Source organism: Hylaeus volcanicus, chromosome 5 (genome assembly GCF_026283585.1).
Source record: "Hylaeus volcanicus isolate JK05 chromosome 5, UHH_iyHylVolc1.0_haploid, whole genome shotgun sequence".
In the NCBI taxonomy this organism is placed as follows: Eukaryota; Metazoa; Arthropoda; class Insecta; order Hymenoptera; family Colletidae; genus Hylaeus; species Hylaeus volcanicus.
The window spans coordinates 9,625,342-9,645,495 of record NC_071980.1 but is presented as its reverse complement, the minus strand read 5'-3'; the positions used below and the strand labels follow the sequence as shown (position 1 = coordinate 9,645,495).

The 20,154-nt window shown below is 39.4% G+C and overlaps 3 protein-coding genes across 6 annotated transcripts in view; 1 reads left to right on the top strand and 2 right to left on the bottom strand.

The window, feature by feature from the left end:
- Positions 1–2,331, bottom strand: part of LOC128876180 (G-protein coupled receptor moody) — a 9,290-nt gene extending 6,959 nt beyond the window's left edge. The window contains exons 1-3 of one of the 3 annotated variants that reach the window (XM_054122320.1): positions 2,092–2,331; positions 1,363–1,619; positions 810–917 (exon numbers count right to left, since the gene is read on the bottom strand). The gene's annotated coding sequence lies outside the window, so the exon portion shown is untranslated. Of the gene's footprint in view, positions 1–809; positions 918–1,150; positions 1,220–1,362; positions 1,620–2,091 lie in introns of those variants that run through there. The other 2 variants (XM_054122321.1, XM_054122322.1) reach the window with 2 other exon arrangements.
- A 5,068-nt stretch (positions 2,332–7,399) lies between these two features.
- LOC128876738 (G-protein coupled receptor moody) lies at positions 7,400–17,119 on the top strand. Of its 2 annotated transcripts, none has more exons than XM_054123342.1 (10): positions 7,400–7,684; positions 8,034–8,169; positions 12,342–12,489; positions 12,738–12,878; positions 13,341–13,511; positions 13,625–13,752; positions 13,842–13,995; positions 14,292–14,491; positions 14,655–14,921; positions 16,199–17,119. In XM_054123342.1, exons 3-9 carry the CDS (start codon positions 12,407–12,409, stop codon positions 14,882–14,884), a joined length of 1,107 nt encoding a protein of 368 aa, XP_053979317.1. In that variant the 5' UTR covers positions 7,400–7,684; positions 8,034–8,169; positions 12,342–12,406; the 3' UTR covers positions 14,885–14,921; positions 16,199–17,119. The 2 variants fall into 2 exon arrangements, with proteins under 2 accessions (XP_053979317.1, XP_053979316.1); XM_054123341.1 differs by having other exon boundaries at positions 7,401–7,684; positions 14,655–14,840.
- LOC128876739 (ras-related protein Rab-38-like) lies at positions 17,092–19,873 on the bottom strand. Its single transcript, XM_054123343.1, has 6 exons — positions 19,621–19,873; positions 18,876–18,908; positions 18,140–18,236; positions 17,986–18,042; positions 17,570–17,814; positions 17,092–17,449 (listed from the first exon to the last, which is right to left on the bottom strand). The coding sequence occupies exons 1-6, from the start codon at positions 19,721–19,723 to the stop codon at positions 17,325–17,327; spliced, it is 660 nt and encodes a 219-aa protein (XP_053979318.1). The 5' UTR covers positions 19,724–19,873; the 3' UTR covers positions 17,092–17,324.
- Positions 19,874–20,154: the final 281 nt, after the last annotated feature.

The following is a 20,154-nucleotide window of genomic DNA, read 5'->3' as shown; positions in this document are numbered from 1 at the left end:
GCAGTCATTCGCCTTCTGCGCAGGAGCAGCACTGCTTGCAAATTTCATTTATTTTTCTTGATTGCAAAATATTTTTTTTTCATGCAAATATTAAGGTTGTTGTTTCGATGTAGTCACGTTCAATCGTACAATTGGAAACATTTGTAAAAATTCGATGTCTGTTGAGAGTATTGTTCATTAGAAGCAAAACTTTTTTTGTGTTTAACATTTTTGCCTATCCACGCCGTTTGAATAGTTCCAATTTCAAATTAAGGTACGTAGTTGTTTCGAAACAACAAGTACTTAAATTGCATTTTGATTTTTATATCGTTTTTAATCAAACTGGGGTGGTCAATTTAAATCGAAGTAGGCTCAAATTATTCACAATTAATCGAAGCACAATCAAGTGAAGTTTTGTAGAAATCCTCTATTAAATAATTTCACTTTTACCTATACAATAAACAAATCAGAACGATCCTAGAAAAATATCGTTGGAATCGTTGGGAAATATCGTTCAGTTTATTGTAAATCTCTTGGCAATAATGGCCTTGGTCGTTTTCTATCCCCCGCGATCTCCACTTTCCGTTTCGTTCCTCTATGCGCGTTTATTCCCTCGTTTGTTTTCTCTTCCCTCCCATTGCCCGTTTCGCGTTTCGTATTTCTCGCACATCTAGAAAATTCACTGGGAAACCTCTTCTTTTTTTCTTCTCACTTTCTTTTTTTTTTTACTCTGACCACGGGGCGTCGAAAGGGAAGAGAGAAATCTATTTTCGCCACTCGAGACGATAAACTCTTTCAACCGAGAGTAAACTTTCGGAGAGTGATCCTACCTTGCGGCAAAATTGCGTTCCCGAGGAAACCCCAGAATCCGTGGAAGTTTTTTAGATATCATGTGGACGCCGTGAGGAATTTCTGGACAGTTTCTCGGTGGCGTTCCTCTATAAAAGAAAAACGAAAATGGTGCCATGTATCGAAAACAAAAATGATTTCATATTAAAATGCGAATAGGTGTCCAGAGAATTTTTGACGCGTTGAATATCGTAGAGAACTGTCTTAAGACATCGAAACCTCAAAAATCCAAGTGTCCGTATAATTTTAATAGCCGGTGTACTATAAGTTACGTATAAAGCAATAAATAATCGTTACTCCTCTTCAATCAATGAAAAATCACCTGGATTTTTAAGAACTTTCCCATTTGCATTCGCAATAAATATTTCCGAGCTTGTAATTCCCTAAAGCTTAACAAACTCGCGCTTCAGTCGACGCGCATGAACGAAAGCGAAACGGCGTTTTATCGGTTTCGACCGGTGTCAGCTGTTATCGTCAGCACAATCCATTCATTCACCTGAATCCTTACCCAGAATTGGATAGACGAGGGCATACCTTTGTGGGAAGCGAACGCTGTCGGCTCTCTGTTCATTGATGCGGATCATTTATGATATTTCACCGACACGTGTGAGATTCCCTCGATACCTTTGGATTTCAGACCTCCCCCGATAGCAAATCACATCGTCAACGTCACCACTTTTCCACTTCCATCCTAACATTCGTATCTTTTCAAACAACAAGGAACTCGCGCGTTCCTCCAGTTCCAACGATTATGACCGCCAGAAAATCGTCCGATCGAAACAATCAACCCTCTAGAATTTAGTCGTAATAAGTCGTAAATAAACTTGAAGTTTATTTTAAATTTATTTCATGGAATTTTTTTTAAGGATATATAGTGGTTCTAGGGGTTCAGGGGTGCTACCAGAAAGAGGAAGGAGGCAAGGAAGTAGATACTTTCTCTCTTCGAGGGAGAATTAAACGTTTGCTTCTAATATTTTTCAAACGTTCAAACGAAATCTTCGCAGAACGTTTTATTTATAAATACAGTTAAAAATAAAGTGCAATTCCCTGTTTGAATTTTTATTCGCGCCAACTGGTTCCGCGTCTTTAATTCAAGTAACACTGTACTTGACGTAGTCTACTTGGCACGGGACGAAACAGAAATTACAGCGAAACGAGTAAATCAACTAGCATCATTACAATCAACTAGATTTCACTCGATCAAACATTAAACGTCTCGATCCTCGCTTTTAGATCCTCTTCGACAACTTAATCGATCGTTACCCAAGAGGATCCAGAATCGAGGGTCGAGTTTAACCTCGAGCTTGCTTATCTCTTTTTCAACACAAACGAGCGAACTCTTTTTTTTTATTAATTATAACAATAATTACGAGGGGAAACGTATGTCGAAACCTAGTCACGCGTTATTCGCGAGGCAACTAACAGATCCCGACACCTCGGCCGTCGAATTCTGATACAGACGCGTTCTCTGGATTCGAAAAGAGCGCAGGCGTGGGGTGAGTGTCCTTCGTGAGCAGGAGGAACACGTGAAATCCATTTCATCGATTTCGAAACAACTTGTACACGCATTTTTAAACTCCGCACCAATGTATTTCAATCTTCTTCCTAGAGGTTACTTAATTAATTATTAACGATGATTTTACCGGCATTTGTGGGGACATTGCTGAAAGAGAATTATTTTAATTCGCAAATTTTGCTTGGTTCTTCTCCACCTAACTACGAAGGTATACAGTTGCAAATGAATATTCGATACGTTTTATAGTAACTTTCAAAAATTAAAATTTCATTTCATAGAGTTTTTCAATCGTTTCAGTTGGTTTAGATCTCGATGGTTTTAGTTGTTTAAAGCGAGTTGTTTAAATTATGTTATGTTGCTCTGTGGGTGTGGTGTAATGCTGTAGTATTATGTTTAATAGTATGCTGTGCCATGTTGTCTTGTCCTACGTTGTGGTCTATTATGCTCCTTTTATGCTGTGCTATTTTGGATTACGCTGTTTTATCCATTCTTATCCAGTCTTATGCTTCCTTATGTCGTGCTATTTTCTATTATATTGTGTATTATTTTACGTCATGTTAGTGTAATGCTTCGTTTAATAGTTTTAAACATCCTAAGCATCACCTACGTAGACGAGAAATTGTTCCCTCGTTATTTTCTCCAATTGCTAGGAAACTCGCGATGTTCCAATCCGTGTATTGTACTCGCGAAGAAGATTTCCCCCGTAAATTACAGCGGTGTCTTTCAATCCATGTCGTTAAGAGATCCGAGGGCGGTAAGACATAAACGATTAAATCAGTGAGCTAGTTGGTTGAACGACGTATAAACGTGCACACGGCGCGGAGGCGTCGGCTCTCAATAAAGCACGTTACCAGCCGTTTGCAGAAGCAATTATTCCGTGTCTCTGTATTCGATTGCAAACTTTCTTGAATCCTGCACGGTTCTGTAATAACGAAATATCGAGATCGGTGTACCTACAGTAATTGCGTAATTAAGCAGACGTAATCGCAAATACACGAAATTAACTTGCAGTGGAACTTATTGAAGGCATACACAGACGTATATTTAAGAAATAGAGAGTAAATTTGAATTAAGGCGTCTGGCCATCCTGAGCGCTCGCCAGATGGGTACTATTCTAAAAAAAAATTAATTAAAGAATGTATCAAGTAATCGCAAAAATCCATTGCTATTCTTCGGATAATGTATCTAAAAGTAGTGTGCACAAATTTCAGAGCAATCGGACCGATAGTTTACTTTCTTTTGGGATTATCTCGAAACTGCGATTACTTGATTAGTTTTTCTTTTATTGACGATTTTTCTCGTGAAATTTCGGTGAAAAAGAAAAATAAAATTTCTTCGGCTCGCCACAATTTTCTTAATGGTAAAAAAAATCCAATTCCTACTCTCTTGCGACAAACACCAGAAACAATGTAATATTTTTTTTTCTTTTTTACATGCAACCTAAAGAATAGCACGATGGGACAACAGCTCACGCGCGTTTCGTGCCGAAGGCCTTCGCCAAAAGTTGAGTGTCATAGAAAATGAATTTAAATGAAATACTCGAATTTTGGTGAAGTTACAAAACTAAATACCAAAATAAATGTTTCATTACGCAGTTTCCAAAACTCTGTAAACAAAATTAAATCGCGATAGAAATTTTCAAGAGTATTAGTCTGGCCACCCTGAGCGCTCGCCAGATGGGTACTATTCTAAAAAAAAATTAATTAAAAAATGTATCAAGTAATCGCAAAAATCCATTGCTATTCTTCGGATAACGTATCTAAAAGTAGTGTGCACAAATTTCAGAGCAATCGGACCGATAGTTTACTTTCTTTTGGGATTATCTCGAAACTACATTTTTCGAAATGGTACAACGTAAATCTCGTAAACTATCGGTCCGATTGCTCTGAAATTTGTACACACTACTTTTAGATACATTATCTGAAGAGTAGCAATGGATTTTTGCGATTACTTGATTAGTTTTTCTTTCATTGACGATTTTTCTCGTGAAATTTCGGTGAAAAATAAAAATAAAATTTCTTCGGCTCACCATAATATTCTTAATGGTAAAAAAAAAAGAAAGAAATCCAATTGCTACTCTCTTGTAACAAACTCCAGAAACAATCTAATATTTCTTTTTTCTTTTTTACATGCAACCTAAAGAATAGCACGATGGGACAACAGCCCACGCGCGTTTCGTGCCGAAGGCCTTCGCCAAAATTTTCGAACCGCCGCCATTTTTTTTCTTTGTTATCTCGATAAATTTTTCATGTGTTCATTAAACCGTTCTTCAGTATGTGTCAAAACATAAAAGTATATTTTTGTCTATACTTTCGTATTTACGAATTTTTTAAGAATAGTACCCATCTGTCGAGCGCTCAGGGTGGCCAGACGCCTTAACTGGCAATCACGACGTTCCTCAACGAATTTGAATTTCGTATTTCGAATTATTTGAGAGCTTCGAAGTGGTAATAGGAAAAATGTCACATTTTCAGTTTCCTGAACCGTGCCCTTCCCTCGAATCAACCCCCGTATACTTGTCGTCCCGTTCGGACGGGCTTCGGTTTTAATTAATTGTATTTACCACTCGATCGCTGAGTGACCGTGTAAATGGCGTTTCCTCCTTGCGAAGGAGGCTGATGGCCGGGCGAAGAAAAAAAGAGGAACGGTGCCCGCTTCCGATTTATTAGGGGCGCGGTGGCGTACTCTTCCGTTGCACACGATCGTATCCAGCTGGTATCTCCCCCTCGCGCGGTTCTACCGTACCCTGGTAACCAAACGTAATTATTTTTAAAAAGGATGTAGGGACCCCTTTGGTGTTTTCAGCGGACGGAACGCGTGGTTCGAGCGTAGGTGCTTCAAGAACGTTCGTAGTGGATAGGTCGATGAGCGTTTCTCTAAATCATTTCACCCGTGTAATCGCTACGTTACGCGACCAGCATCTATAAATAGATAGTTTAGAGGTTCGTAGTTTAATAAGGATTTATGGTTTTGAGTATTAGGTTGGCCAAAAGGTTCGTTTAGTTTGTCGCGATTGTAATTGACGAAGATTTCTACAAAGTAATCATGCATTCGTCACAATAGGTGGGGGAAGATCGTGTTTAAATTTTTCTTTTGAGTCAGCTACGATATTACAACGATGAAAATGCCTCGTTGCATTTAAAAGAGTGTCAATGACCTTGAGGAAAAAAAATAGTCTCACCGCTACATGCGGCATTCCACACGGTGTGACTTGGTTCCATAGATTTTTGTTTCGTAAAACGTCAAGTAACGGAGATATTTCGGTGTTCTCATTTAAACGCTCTACCCTGTATGTAATTTTTTCAATTTGTCGCGATTCAGATGGTTTCAGACGTAGAAAAAAAAAATAGTCTCACCGTTACATGCGCCACTTCATAAAGTGTAACATGGTCCCACTTTCTTTTTCTCATGAAACCTAAAGTAACAGAGATATTTTGGTGTTCCCATCTAAACGCTCCACCCAGTATGTAATTTTTGTAGAAATCGGAGTTAGAAATCGGCGATCATTCGAAGCATGATACGACCAGTTAAGCCGCCGTCATCATTGAAGTGTTGTCAGCCACCGCTTGTTGCGTCGGGTATATATTGCCCTAGATTAAGCCTAGAGTTACACCCCCATCTCTAATAAAAAGCAAGCGTTCGACGATTTATCGTCAAGGGGCCGTTTACCCGGACCCCTTTCTAGAAAAACTATGACCTAATTCAGTTTAATCGTACGCTATATTCACACGCCTTGGCGAACAATATTTGGATAATCAACGTTGCCCAAAGATCTTTTATTCATTCACGGAGGGAACCTTTTATTAATTTCTGGATATTGGATACGATGAATCCTGAGTTTCGATCACCGATAGATCAATCCTTCGACTGCGAAACTTTTTTATATTTACAGTTTATTTATACGACGTTTAGTGTCGAAAATAGAAATTAAAAGCTTAGAATTTCTTTTTCCCTAAAATTCGATTACATTTGAATCGTCTTACAAAAGTAATCGATTGTGTTCGTTTTCTGTGTCCTTTAAAGATTTCAAAAATATATTAGTTAAAAGCGAAGAACAATCTTTCCGAGAAATCAAAATTTTTCTTCAAAGTTACGACCTGTTCTATAAATAGGACAATGGCATCTAGAGACATCTAATAATATCGTGACACTTGTACAGTGTACAGAATGGAACAACAAACAATAGTATCGGGAGCGTTTAAAAGTATTCCTTTTAGCGAACCTCCCCTCTATCATTAATTAATAATAAAAAACAGAAGCATTACTGTACAGAACAATTCCTTGATATTTTTGAGAATTAAAGAGTCATTTTTATAATCGAACCAAGGGAGGAATCGTGCAGTTCGTTCTTGTTAAAGTATGATTCGTAATCTTTGACTACGCGAAAGGCACGTAGTCTAACCGATTGCTGATATCGTTTATTTGCAATTCGTGTAATTTATCGATACCACCTGTACAATCTTATATTTCGTGTACATAGCGCATTCGATAAAAAGGAAAGATCGAGAAGGTGTTCGAAAATCATTTCCAAATGAAATATCATAAATATCATTATTCCTAAATCCAATATATTATAAAGAATATATTATAGAGAATGAATCCATTATTGGATGAATTTGTACGATAAATAAAAAGATGTATTAGGTCGTCCTAAAAGTTCGTCCCATTTATACTTTTATTTCTCAAATTAATATGTAAAACATACTCTTAAGAGTCACAAGAAAAGATAATCTGTCTCATTTCACGATAGTTTCTCACCTCTCTCACATGGTCATTATACCGTTATTAAAAAATGTCTGTACTTTTTTATTAAATTTCGAGACAGTCTTCAGCACGAACTTATGGGACGACTTAATACAATCCCATTTTAAGCAAGGAAGCCAAATGACAAATCGAGAATTATTTATTTTTCATCGTTGTTACAAATATTTGGCCAGATAAGAATTTTGCCCATCCCTGATTGGGTCCCCTGAGTGGGGAACGCGCATACGTCGTACGCCTAAGTGCATCCCCTCTCCTTTAACCCTTCCTTGGGCCCGTATCTATCGCGACCCGTGCGACAACCAGTCCGTCCGCGGTGACGGCGACGAATAGATCGCGACTCCGTTGTTGCGCGACAATCGATTTCCCATTCGTCGATCCATCGACAGCGTCACCGGAAACGGGCAACCGCGACTGACCATCGACCTGGTTTTCTTACGAAGCATTTTGTGTGACCGCGTACATTTATTTATTTATTTATTTTCTTTTGGTGCCAAACGAAGAAGGAAAAGTGCCTCTCGACTATCGAAACGAGCCTGGTTGCGCGCAGAAATGGACAACGTTTTATTCGATTAACAGGTAACGAACTAATTTATTTATCGATGGCGTTTACGACGCCGACATATATCGATGTAAATTGATTATATGGAGAATTTGCTCGCCAATCTTGGAATTGTTCACTTGTGTTTTATTTGATTCGTTGGACTGTTCGCCTCGATTCGCAAATACTGCGAGTCTATCGCACCTTTTACCCAAATCTAAATAAATAACAAAACATTAGACAACATTTTTCTTTAAACGAGCCTGTCCTGGAACTTTTTATAATGGTTACGTGTTCGCTTCATCTGTTATCCGTCGTTTAAAATTTCTATTTCCACAAGAAATTCGCCCTATGCCCGAAAATTGACGGTACTTGTTTTTGTTATAGCTGGAAGAAGGAAGAACCTGCGCGACCGGACTTGCACTCTCGTTTTTGGCGCCGTCATCCGTGAGTCAGGAGGAAGTCGGATGTTCCGCTGTTCGCGAATCGCTATGACGGATGATTCGTGAAAAGAATTAATGCGGTGAGTCAGAATTGGTATTCGTACGCTTCATTATTCCGTCGACAGTTCATTTATCTTTGCGCGCTCCTTTATTCGCGAACATGTGTTATTTGTTGTGTTTGTAAACACGAGCCCCTCCGATGACGGTTACCAAAGCGATGATATTTAAACCTTGGAGCCTGGCTAAAAATTATTTGGTCGCCTTGGGAAAGTCAGCCTGACCGCAAAATTAATTTAGTTGGATGTAATTGTTTTATTTATGTTAGGTATGGAAATTAATTCTCCGCCTTTCTATGGCAAACTTATCATTTATTTAAAAAGAAATGAATTGCACGACTTATGATCTTCCTTCGGACACGCGAGAGAGCTGATATAGTTATACAAACTATAGGAAATCTGTGTGTTTCTATTCAAACTAGAATTATAAATAATTATGCGGGCGTAAAGGTATAGTTTCTACGCCTAATATTTTAGAATACAGTGAAACTCGAATTATTTATAAAAATTCTATCAAGAATCTACCGCGACTCGTTCGCATCGCATATCCGTTTCACAAATTGGATTCGAGGACTCCGATGGTCGTTCTTCGACGAAATGCAATTGATGCCAAGAGGCATATGCGTCGTTTCGAGGACCAATGCCAAGATCAGGACAAAAAACACGAGTATGCGTTTCGTGCGACGACGAACGTCACGGAGACAAAAAAAGGCTGCCACAATACGCAACACGAATGACGTCTGTGTATTTTCCCTTCTTTTCTGCGCTGTTCCACTGCACCTGTCGCTCTTTATCGCTCTCTGGAATCCTTCTTGCGACGGTTCCCTAAGTGCAGGCGACCGTAACTTGCTTTCGGAGCACGTGGTATTGTGGGTGGGATTCGAACTGAACACGGATAACTATACATGTACCTAGATCGCTAACGAACCATCGTGGGGACGACTTTCACGTGGAAAATTTATTTGGAAATGATAAACATGTACACGAATAAACTGTACACATGTATCATTATTTATAACGAAGAATTTATTTGGAAATGATAAACATGTACACGAATAAACTGTACACATGTATCATTATTTATAACGAAGAATTTATTTGGAAATTATAAATGTGTACATGAATAAACTATACACATGTATATATTTATAATGAAAAATACCTTTGTAAACATCAAACCTATCGTACAATTTGTACAAATATCTTGAATAGACCTAGATGGTACGAATACTTAATAACTTGCAGTTATTACTAACCTAGGTTGGTAATCGCTGCCATAAATGGCTGACACTGTCCCCCAGGTCACGGGTTAAGAGTATGACTATTGCTCCACCCGATTGTCCACAATTGATTCCTCATCCGTCCATTTGCATAAGTCTGTCTTATTCGTGTAAATCCACAATGAAATATTTATAGCGACGAAGAAACAGACGAGCTTATATACACGGTAGCGTCATAGTTTTCTGCATCCAATATCCGGTCAACGGGCATGCGAAAAATTTGTTAAACGACACCCTGTTCGCCGGCAAGTAGCGTTCAATTAGAAGCAATTTAGAATTCTCGGAAACTAGCGTGAATCTTCAGTTGCAACGAACTCGTGTTCCATTTTTCAAAGTCGAGCTTTATTGTTTTCTACGTTAACCCTTTGTTCTACAGTGTGATTCACTCGCAGTTCAACATCGTCAATTTATCTCCATTTCGAATTAGGATAGCCATCCCTAGTCAAGTATACAAGTTATTCTAAAGTGTTACAAAGCTACAAATAATATATAAATAATATTAACTTTCTGCTTCTGTTTCCATCGTACGAATTAACTTCAATTATAATCGCTGATGAAGACTGATTTCGAAACGCGTTAAAAAGAAACTAAATAAAAACTCCTATCCTCGTTTACCCATTCGTGATCAGACTCCGAACTTCAAAGTAACACGTCAGACTCCGGAGTAGGCTCCGCGTCACGCGCGTTACGTTTTCTATATAGTTACTTTCGCATCGCTACCTGATAATCTCGCAAGGTGTAAAAATATCGTTCCTCGTTCCCCATGAATGGAGCCGATCGTAGTTTGTACGAAACCGCGGCAAACGACCGATTTGCATTCACTGGCCGCGCGCCTGCTGATCGTCCCGCGGCGTTTCTTAGTATAGTTACTTTCACCGTGAGTCAACTTGACTCATTCATTGCCATTCGCCGCGTGATTAACTCGGAAATCATTCGGTGACGTCAGGCTGTCGCGAAGGATTCCGCTGAACGTTACATGTGACGTACCATCGCGTTGTTTTGTCATGATAGGTGCAACGAGACACCAGGAAGATCGTCTACTATCTTTTCCAAGAATGAAACATAGAAAGAAAAGTTCCTTCAATTGACCCTTTCAGACCACAAACCTATTCAAATGGGAGAGATAGCAAAAAATGCTAAATAAAAAGGAGTTTACTTTTGATGAACAATACAGTGCTCTTAATAGAAATACATAGGCCACGCCAATTAGAGTCAATTACATCACTTTGTTTTATAAATATTGTAGATTTGGAGAGAAATGGTTCCGAAGAATACCTGAAAATTTGCGTTCCGAGATTGGAGAACATCCTTAATTTATTTTTCTTCGAGAAAGCACAGTTTCTAAATATTATCCATAAATTTAGGACCTCCAGGAGCTGATGTAAAGTTTATTTGGAAACGATAAATATATACACGAATAAACTATAGACATGCATGTATTTATAATGAAAAGTCAGGCTAATGTTAATTCGTACAGTCGCTACTAGAACATGATTAGATTCACCCTTCGCGGCTTAGGTGGGGTTAATACGATCGTGGGTCGGCATTATTCGGTATTCATCCAGCTAGCTGTAAGTGATCCGGTTAGCCAATTAAGCCCTTTTTTCGGCTCGTTTAGCGAAGTCGCTGTAACACACATTGGAGAACACCATTCGTTTAATATCATAGCACTTTCGTCTAAACGGAAGTCTCAAATTTTTAAGGAATTTTGTTCCTTTTAATCAGTTTACGTTAAAATAATACGAGGACGATAGTATTAAAAATAATTCCGAGTAGATTGATGTAGGATAAACAATTTACTCTAAGGTGTTGTGTTAGGGTATCAATGGTACTATACTAGAGAAAAATTATAATCGATAATGAAGGACAAGCATTGCTTGTCAAATATGCAATTTAACGAGATGCATCATAGAGGTTCCAATGGTACTATGCTAGAGAAATATTACAATTGATATTAAAAGTTCCAAGTGGAAACGGATTTAGCGTCAGTTTCATCTCACGAAGCACGTCCAAAAGAGATATATCAAAGGGTCTACGCAGTAAAAAGTAACGATGGAGAAACGAGAGGATGTCACCCACTGGTTCCCATGTCTTCCATAAGTTTTGACGAGTTTTTTGTCGCGTGGGGATGCCTAGCTCTGGGTGTCCGTTAATTTCTCTTAATTAAGCTCAATCGAGGTTAATGCACCGCAGCTTGACCCCAGTTTACCAAATCCAACAGAAGCTGAAACTTGCGTACAGTTTCTCCATCGATACATCGCCACTGTACCTTCGTTTTTTATGATATTAATTAATCCAGTCATAATTAGGCCCACAGTATAAATGATTCATAGTAATTCCGATATCAGAGAGTAAAACCGATATTATAAATTGAGTTTGAATAAACATGGATTATTTTGTATAAATACTTCTACATACATTCAATGAAAAATTTTAATTATTAATTACTAGTATTCATTTCATCGAATAGGCATCGAATCGGTTCGAGAAAACTGTTTCAAAACAAGAGCGCGACTTCCGCGTTGCGTCATGCTCGATGGGGAGTATACACACTGCGGTTTTCCTTTCGTGGGAAATCGTGTTCCCGTGTTTAGGAAAATATTATCGTTCGCGATTATGGTTACTCGTGGGTATTACACTCACTGATATTTCCAACCAATACTTCCATGTTACAGTAAAACGTAGTTTATCGTTCAAATTATTTCGATTATTTTTAACAAATGATAGAAATATTCACGGGAATAATATTTAAAAGAGGAATATCAATAAATCGAAACGAATCGCTCGCGCCACAACGCTCCTCAGTTTTACTCCAATTTTTGATTGTTATTTGCAAGGTAATCGAAAAATTGTTTGCTTGTTTTCAAAACGATACGCGTGTGTTTAATTTTCTTCTATTTGCTCGTCTATTTCCAGGCCTCGGAGGTGGATCAAAGTCGAATGAATCACTCGAAACGGTACAGAAACTCGTCATCGTCGAAATGGACAATTTGCCCACGTGGATGCTACGTGTTTCGGAAAACAGTACGTCGGAGAGCCCGATAATCGATAGCGAACTGTCCAGGTGATTGGAATCCCTCTAAAAATGAAATACATAGAACATGGAACAATGAGATAATTTCATTTCTTCGTTCAGAATAAAATTGTCTCTCATTGTAAATGTAGGCAAAATATTACTTGTCCACTTATGTGATCGTTAAGTAGATAGAAAAATAGGTGGTAGGTGAAGACGTTTGCATGACGTGTAATCGTATTCGATAAGTCGCGAATGAGATTTAAGATTAACGAACAATACGAACATTATATGTATAGGTTCCCGGCGCCGCTGAGGACGTTCGCAGCTGTGGTCGCTATTATAATAATGATCGTCGGTCTGACTGGCAATCTATTGACGATCATTGCGTTGTGCAAGTACCCGAAAGTACGAAACGTTGCGGCAGCTTTTATTATCAGGTACTGTTTGGTATTGTAATTTGTAGGGGTGTGCGAGATTCCCGAAAATATTCGGGATTCCCGAGAATATTCGGGATTCTCGAGTTGATTCGGGATTCTCGAGTTGATTCGGGATTCCCGAGTTGATTCGGGATTCCCGAGAATACGCGAGAATATACGGGATCTCGAAAATGTTCGGGATTCCCGACAATGTACGGGATATAGAATAATATCTGGGATTTCCGAAAGTGTTGTTATTCTTGAAAATTTCAGCAATCCGAATGTACGGGATCTCGAGAACATTTATGGGATCTCGAGGTTTTCAGGAATCTCGAATGGTTTCGGGATCCCGGAAATTCACGGGATTCATCCCGATCCCGGGAGGAATTCCCGTCCCGACCGGGATTCCACACATCCTTAGTAATTTGCAATTTGTAATCGGGGTACTTGATATTAATAACATTTTCGTTCGAATAATTGCAGCCTGTGCGTGGCAGACTTCGTGTTCTGCCTTTTAGTACTGCCGTTCGATTCCATCAGGTTCGTCAATGCCAGTTGGGCGGAAGTGCGGTTTCTCTGCATCCTCGTACCTTTCCTTAGGTACGGGAACGTTGGCGTCAGCCTCCTCTCCGTTGCAGTTATCACTATCAATAGGTATGCGTTCGTAAACTTTCTATTATCTCACCTTGGAATGTAAATTGCACCTTTTCGAGGAATGCAATTACAAGATGTTAATGCGTAAAAGTTGACGTAACTGGTTGTTTCAGATACATCATGATAGCTCATCATGGCCTGTACAGCAAGGTCTACAAGAAATATTGGATCGCGTTTATGATAGTTTTTTGCTGGCTCTTCTCTTATGGGATGCAAGTGCCCACCCTGTTGGGAATATGGGGTAAGATTGTGTTTTCATATAAACAGCGTCAAGAGCGTTAGGTTATTTCCAGTCATTTTGATTTCACCTCTTTTTTCGTTGTTCCTCAGGTAGGTTCGACTACGACGCAAATTTAGAAACCTGCTCTATCGTTAAGGACAGTAGAGGCGGCACTTCGAAGACATTCCTATTCGTCATGGGTTTCGTGATACCTTGCTTGGTAATCGTGGGATGTTACACGAAAATATTTTGGGTTGTACACAGGTAAATCCAGGATGTCTCAGAATCGGTGTAAGAACCGGAAATAGATGAGACGATTCTGAATCATAATTTCCTTTGCAAAAATGTCAAATGGTGGGTCGTTTTTTCGTTGGTGATTTTCGTTAATAATTCAAAAACGAAGCACCATCCGACATTTTTGTAAAGGAAATTGTTGTTCAGAATCGTCTCAGCTACCTCCTATTTTCGGTTCCTGCAATAATTCTGTGTATATTTACTTTCACCTGATAGAGCGTTAACGTTACGAACATATATGTTACTCGTTTCCTGTGATTTATCAGCTCCGAGTCAAGAATGCGAAAACATGCAACGCCAACGATAAAGTCCCCTCATACCCCAGGAAGGGACACCAGAGAGATCAAACAGAGACGCAGCGAATGGCGGATCACGAAAATGGTCCTCGCCATTTTCCTCAGCTTCGTCGCTTGTTACCTTCCGATCACTATCGTCAAAGTCGCCGACGTCCAAGTTCGATATCCAGGTAATTTTACAAACTGATCAACCTAAGTTATATAAACTAACAATAATAACTGATAAAGTAATTACAGATGCTTTTCTAAACGCTAAGTTGACGGAAATCTCTTATCAGATTTCCATTACTGAAATAATGCTGCAAATACAATGTATATCGTTTTTCCGTTTAGAATTTCACGTGATGGGCTACCTTCTCCTGTACTTTGCCTCGTGCGTGAATCCGATCATATACGTGATCATGAACAAGCAGTACAGGCAGGCGTACGCTGGGGTGATAGGCTGTTCGAGGATAAGGGCGAGCCTGACGCCTTATGGCAGCAGTGCCCCGTGTCACCAACAGCAGGACTACGGCCAAGGTAACTTCGAGCACCGTCGCGTGGTAACGCTCACCAAGCTCTGACCGAACGCGAGCTAAGCGACCACACTTCGCTCACTTCGTAAGTCAAGGGCACAAATTCCGCTGCTTTCTTAGATTGCAAATGGTCCTTTCGGGCATGTCCCCTGTCCATGTGTGTCTACGTCTCTGTGTAAAACCGCAACTAACGCACTTACACATCTGTGAATTTCACCAACTGAAAGGTATCAGATCAACATTTCACCTATCGGTTCATTTAAAAACTAGTCGTTCATTGCACGAATCGATTAACTTCATCAAACAAAAGTTAAGAAATGCGGCGGAAAAATCTCTGAAATAAATTATTTGTTATTCAATGGCCAACAGATTTTGTCGTTTAATGGTGTTAGTTTTTACTATTCAGGAAAGTTTTTATAAATATAAAAACTTATGACTACACCAAGTGCTTTGGCACTTAAATTTAAGATTTTTTCCAAAAAGTGGAGATAATCGGTTTGTGCAGCGAACGGGTCAAATTGTCTACAGCTTAGAACAGAACTTCATACACGGTGTTCCAGAATTAGTGTATGAACCGGAAATGGAGGGTAACTGAGACGATTCTGAACCACAATTTCCTTTGCAAGAATGTCGTATGTTGCTTCATTTTGGAATTACGAGCGCGCGCCACTCGGCGGTTGTGAATCACACATAAACACGTTGACTGCCAAACGAATATTCTTGAAAGTTTCTGCTAAGATTAAATATTATTTAAACTATCGGAATCTAGGTAATGAAACATTTATCGTGGTAGTTAGTTTTGTAATTACATCAAAATTCAAGAAGTTCATTTAGATTCATCTCCTGTGACGTCTAACTTTCAGAATTAATCTTTCTAGTTCTTGAGTGAAAAACACTGTCACCCATATATGGGTGACATGGCGATCAACGTGTTAATGATTCAAAAACGAAGTACCGTCCGACATTTTCGCTAAGGAACAAGTTGTTTCAAATCATCTCCCAAACCACCCCTTTCAAGGACCTCCAACATTTTTCGGACACCCTCTATAGTTATATAGTCTGAATGTATTCTAGGAATCGAGGACGATATTTATTGTTTTTCTATTTATCAGAAGAGGACTATATCTCGATCGCAAAATCATTCGAATCTGTCCCGTCTCTGTCCGGAACCACCTCCTGTCGCAGGATAACAGAACTCCGGGGCATCGAGCTAACCGCACACATAAGTCATCAGCTTCGACGACTTTCCTCATTAACAGTTTCCTTGCTTGCTGCCTATGCGTTCCATCGATCGTTGAAGCACGCGTTCGAAGGAGAACAGGTGTCACAAATCGATCTCCATCTGGCCGATTTATTTTCCAGACTACTCGAAGGACTTCAGCAAGACGATGGTGTCGACGGTCTCCATCGCTATGAATCCAGTGAGAAATCCTCAGTTCGACGAGGATCCTTAAATTTGGGATCGAGCTAGCCACTAATGGAGATCCTCGCCACAGAGGATACGACTAAACATGAAAAGAATGACGATTACGAATGACCGATGTTTGAAGAAGACAGGAAATACGAATTGTAAATAGAAGGTTTTATAAGTTGACGAGACTGCTCGGTGGACGAAGGAAGTGCAGGGAAGAATTCACGTGGGTGCAAGGACGCAACTGTTCTCAGACATGCTTGGAACTTGGTATAATATTACTTCGTTAACTGATCGCCACTTTTTAAGTCAGTTTTCTTCGATATCCAACGGTACCATCTTACGAGGAGAGTGGAATATGATATAAGAGTGAATCAAATGGACGATAAATCGCAAGACTAGAAAGGCAATTAAAATTGGATTGGTTGGTGAGGCTATATCACAGAGTAGCTTTAGTGTCAAGAGTACTCTGTGGTTATACTGTAACTAACGCGATGGCTGGTGTTGTATAATAGGGAATAAACTAAGTTATTTATCGACTGACAAACGAAATATTAATAGAAATGTAGAAAAAAAAAAGTAAATGAAATACTCTACGTATATAAATAATCTAAGAGACGCTCGGAAGCAAGTATCGAGCTTTTGCCAAAGGTTGCACACGAATATATTTGTACATAAAATACGCACGACTTTTAATGATACGATGTAAGAATGAAGTAAACGTGACGCTGACGAAGTTCGAAAACATTCGTAGTTTAATGTTACAAAATCTCGTCGTATTTGTTAAACGTTCTCCTCACGTAATCCAAAAACTGAGAGCCATGTAAAGAGGTTACCGAATAAGTACAAATTAAATACTTGTTTTTATTGTACACGTTGTACCTTTCCTTTCCGCTTGGAACTCGCGCGTATATCTCGCACGACTACATATACGATACCTAAGAGCACGCGAGTAATTTTCAGTCTATTTTATATTGATGTAAAACGGGTAAAAATTTGTATAAAAAAAAAAAAGGTTAACTCTTTGGGACGAGGACGGCGATACCATAAATGAGATTTCTGTAATCCGTGCATCGATTAGGATTTACAACAAGGATTTTTGTCTCGAATCGCAGGCTTGTCTCGCAGCCTGATGGAATCGCGCACTCCTCCGTCGATTTTCGATTTGAGCACGTTTTCCACTAAATATCGCATCGCCACGTCTGCAAGAGAATAGAAACATTTTTATATTATACGTTAACGACAGACAGAGATGGCCAGATGTCTTATTTTTCTAATAAAAATTTACAGTTCTTAAAAAAAAAGAAAATAATTGCACTCACCGATATTTGTATTTTCTTTAGCAGAAGTTATGTACCAGGCGCCTATGTCGTTCTCCTTGCAAAATTTTGCGATTTGCTCGGTTGGTACCACCGGACAAGGGACGTCGCACTTATTCGCCAAAAGAACTACGGGTATATTTGTTCCATCCGGCAGCGTGACCTTTTCCCTCAGATCGGAGAGCCATTTCTTTATCGACTGGAACGTCGCTACTCGCGAGATGTCGAAAACCAAAGCTGCAGCCACTCTGTAAAATGACGTACACAGTGACTGAAAACTCGACGAAATTTCCGACAATTGTTTCCATGCAGATGGACATTTTGTTACGTTTTATCTTATTTAAATTAACCCATTTATCTCACCCATTTAACACAACATCTTAAATTAACTTTGAATCTCCACTTCAACAAATACTCACGCATACTTGTAATAAACTCTGGTCATATATCCGAACCTCTCGTGGCCCGCGACATCCCTGAAAATTAGAGCGGAGACATGAAGCAATAATGCTACGCCATGCCCACAATAAGTGGAAAATGGCTTGAACTGGCGAATGATCGCATCGACAATACCATAGTTGCAAGTTTATTTTAGTGTGAGGATCCCAATCGAGCGTTTTTATCGCGAAATCGGCTCCTATGGTAATCTTGTAATTTGATGTGAACCTTCCTGCAAAGAATAATTGCAAACGGTATTGACGCAAACAACGATGATCATGTTTCATAGAAATTGGACGTTTCGTTTCCGCACGGGTGACAATAACTGGCTTTCCGCGTTAGACATTGAGAAGAATTTACATTGTTTATTAGGCGTAGAAATTAATTCTGTGCCTCTATTCGGTCACTTGCGTGGTTTAACACATTGGCCTGCAACGACGAGTGAGACTCGTGGTAAGGAACATGGGTCATGAACAATAAGCACGTGTCTGACTCGTGGTACTTCGTTCGGACTTCCTACCTTTCCGTTTACTATGGCTACTCTTTTAGGTATTTATTGTTAGGAGGTAACTGTTATAGGAAAAAAGGGACGGGACACCCTAAATTTGTAAGAATGAAAAGTGGCATTAATTTGTTGTTTTTTGGATAGCTCTTATAAAACTGAACGTTTACTTGTTAGGTATTTATTACAAAATTTGTTTTTAACAAGAACGCTTAGACACAATGTGGGCATTTATAACTGGTCCTAGCGAGGGTAAGGTTCCTCCCGCACCAACCTCACTCTCGCCAGCAATGCACTTATTTAACAATACCATCGTATACGAAGAGCAACCGATTAAGTATCATTACAAACAAGCATGATTTTCGTTACCTTCTGTATATCTTCTGACGAGCGCTGTTTTCCCTGAAACGAATTAACACGCAATTGTTATTCACGTAATCTTCTTCTTTTGAGTAGAAATCAAAACAATACTAAATACTATCGTTATTAATATGCAATAAATTTTTGTATCGTTCGCCACTAAATTACGTTAATGAGAAAGCAGCATTTAATCGTTACGTTGGGTTCAGCGCAGATGACGTCTAGCGAACAAACTATACCTATATGTGTTGTTTTAAAATAATGTTTCTCGACGATTTATCATCGAGCAAACTTCGTATTTCTTTTCTTTTTTTTCCCCCCAATATTGATATCAACTTTAATTGAAGCAAAGAACTCATATCGTGTGTGACGTCTGCAAGTCGAGCTTATCAATGAATCGTGTAATTTTTAAATGCTAGATATACGCTCGAGAAAGAAGAAGATACGATGTCAAGGACGACCTCGTTAATGCACTCGCATCGACGAAGTATCGAGGAAACATAATGAAAGCGTGCGTGAAATTTCAAATTAAAATCTTACGTTCTTTCTTCAATAACAAATTTACCAAGAAAACTGCTTTCTTGACCACCTCAAAAAAAAAAACAACTGTTTTCCTTGATCGTCTTCTTCTTGTTTATTTCTCACTGCTGGATAAGTAAGTACTCTAGTGGTCTCACAGGGAAGAGAAGAGTGCTTAGAAACGACTAGGTAACTGTAGGAATATTAATTGAAGCGTGAAACAGCCTCAACGCACCGACGCCATAGTCACCAATCACGAGGAACTTGAAGAGGAACTCCTTGTGACCGAACTTGGACAACAGGACATCCGAGTCCCTCCTCGGTTTACGTGTATTCATCCCGTGGATCACTGTTCGCCTGTTCGGATCGTTCCTCGCGATCCAGAAGAACGACACTGCGTCGCCTTCTCGCCCGGGTAGTAAACTAAATCGCGCCGAACCGAGGGAGACGAGAGCCTCGAGCTCATGGGTCGTCTTCCCCCCTGGCTCCACTGGCGATCTATCGTGACGTTAGCGCGCGTTATCGCCTTTATCCTGCGGTACTCTTTGTAAACACCGAGGATCATTCTTGTACACGTCGATTCGGATGATCGACTCTTTTTAGGGAGCTACGAGTAACGTTACTTTGCGTTCTAAACGTTTCATCGACGTTGATTCTCCATGATCCTTATCCTTTTTGGAAGATTCAGTGGATCGATGGCATTTTTTGAAATCAAGATTGTCGACATCGATGACGGGGTTAAAGTTAGACATTTGTGATTAGGAAGGTA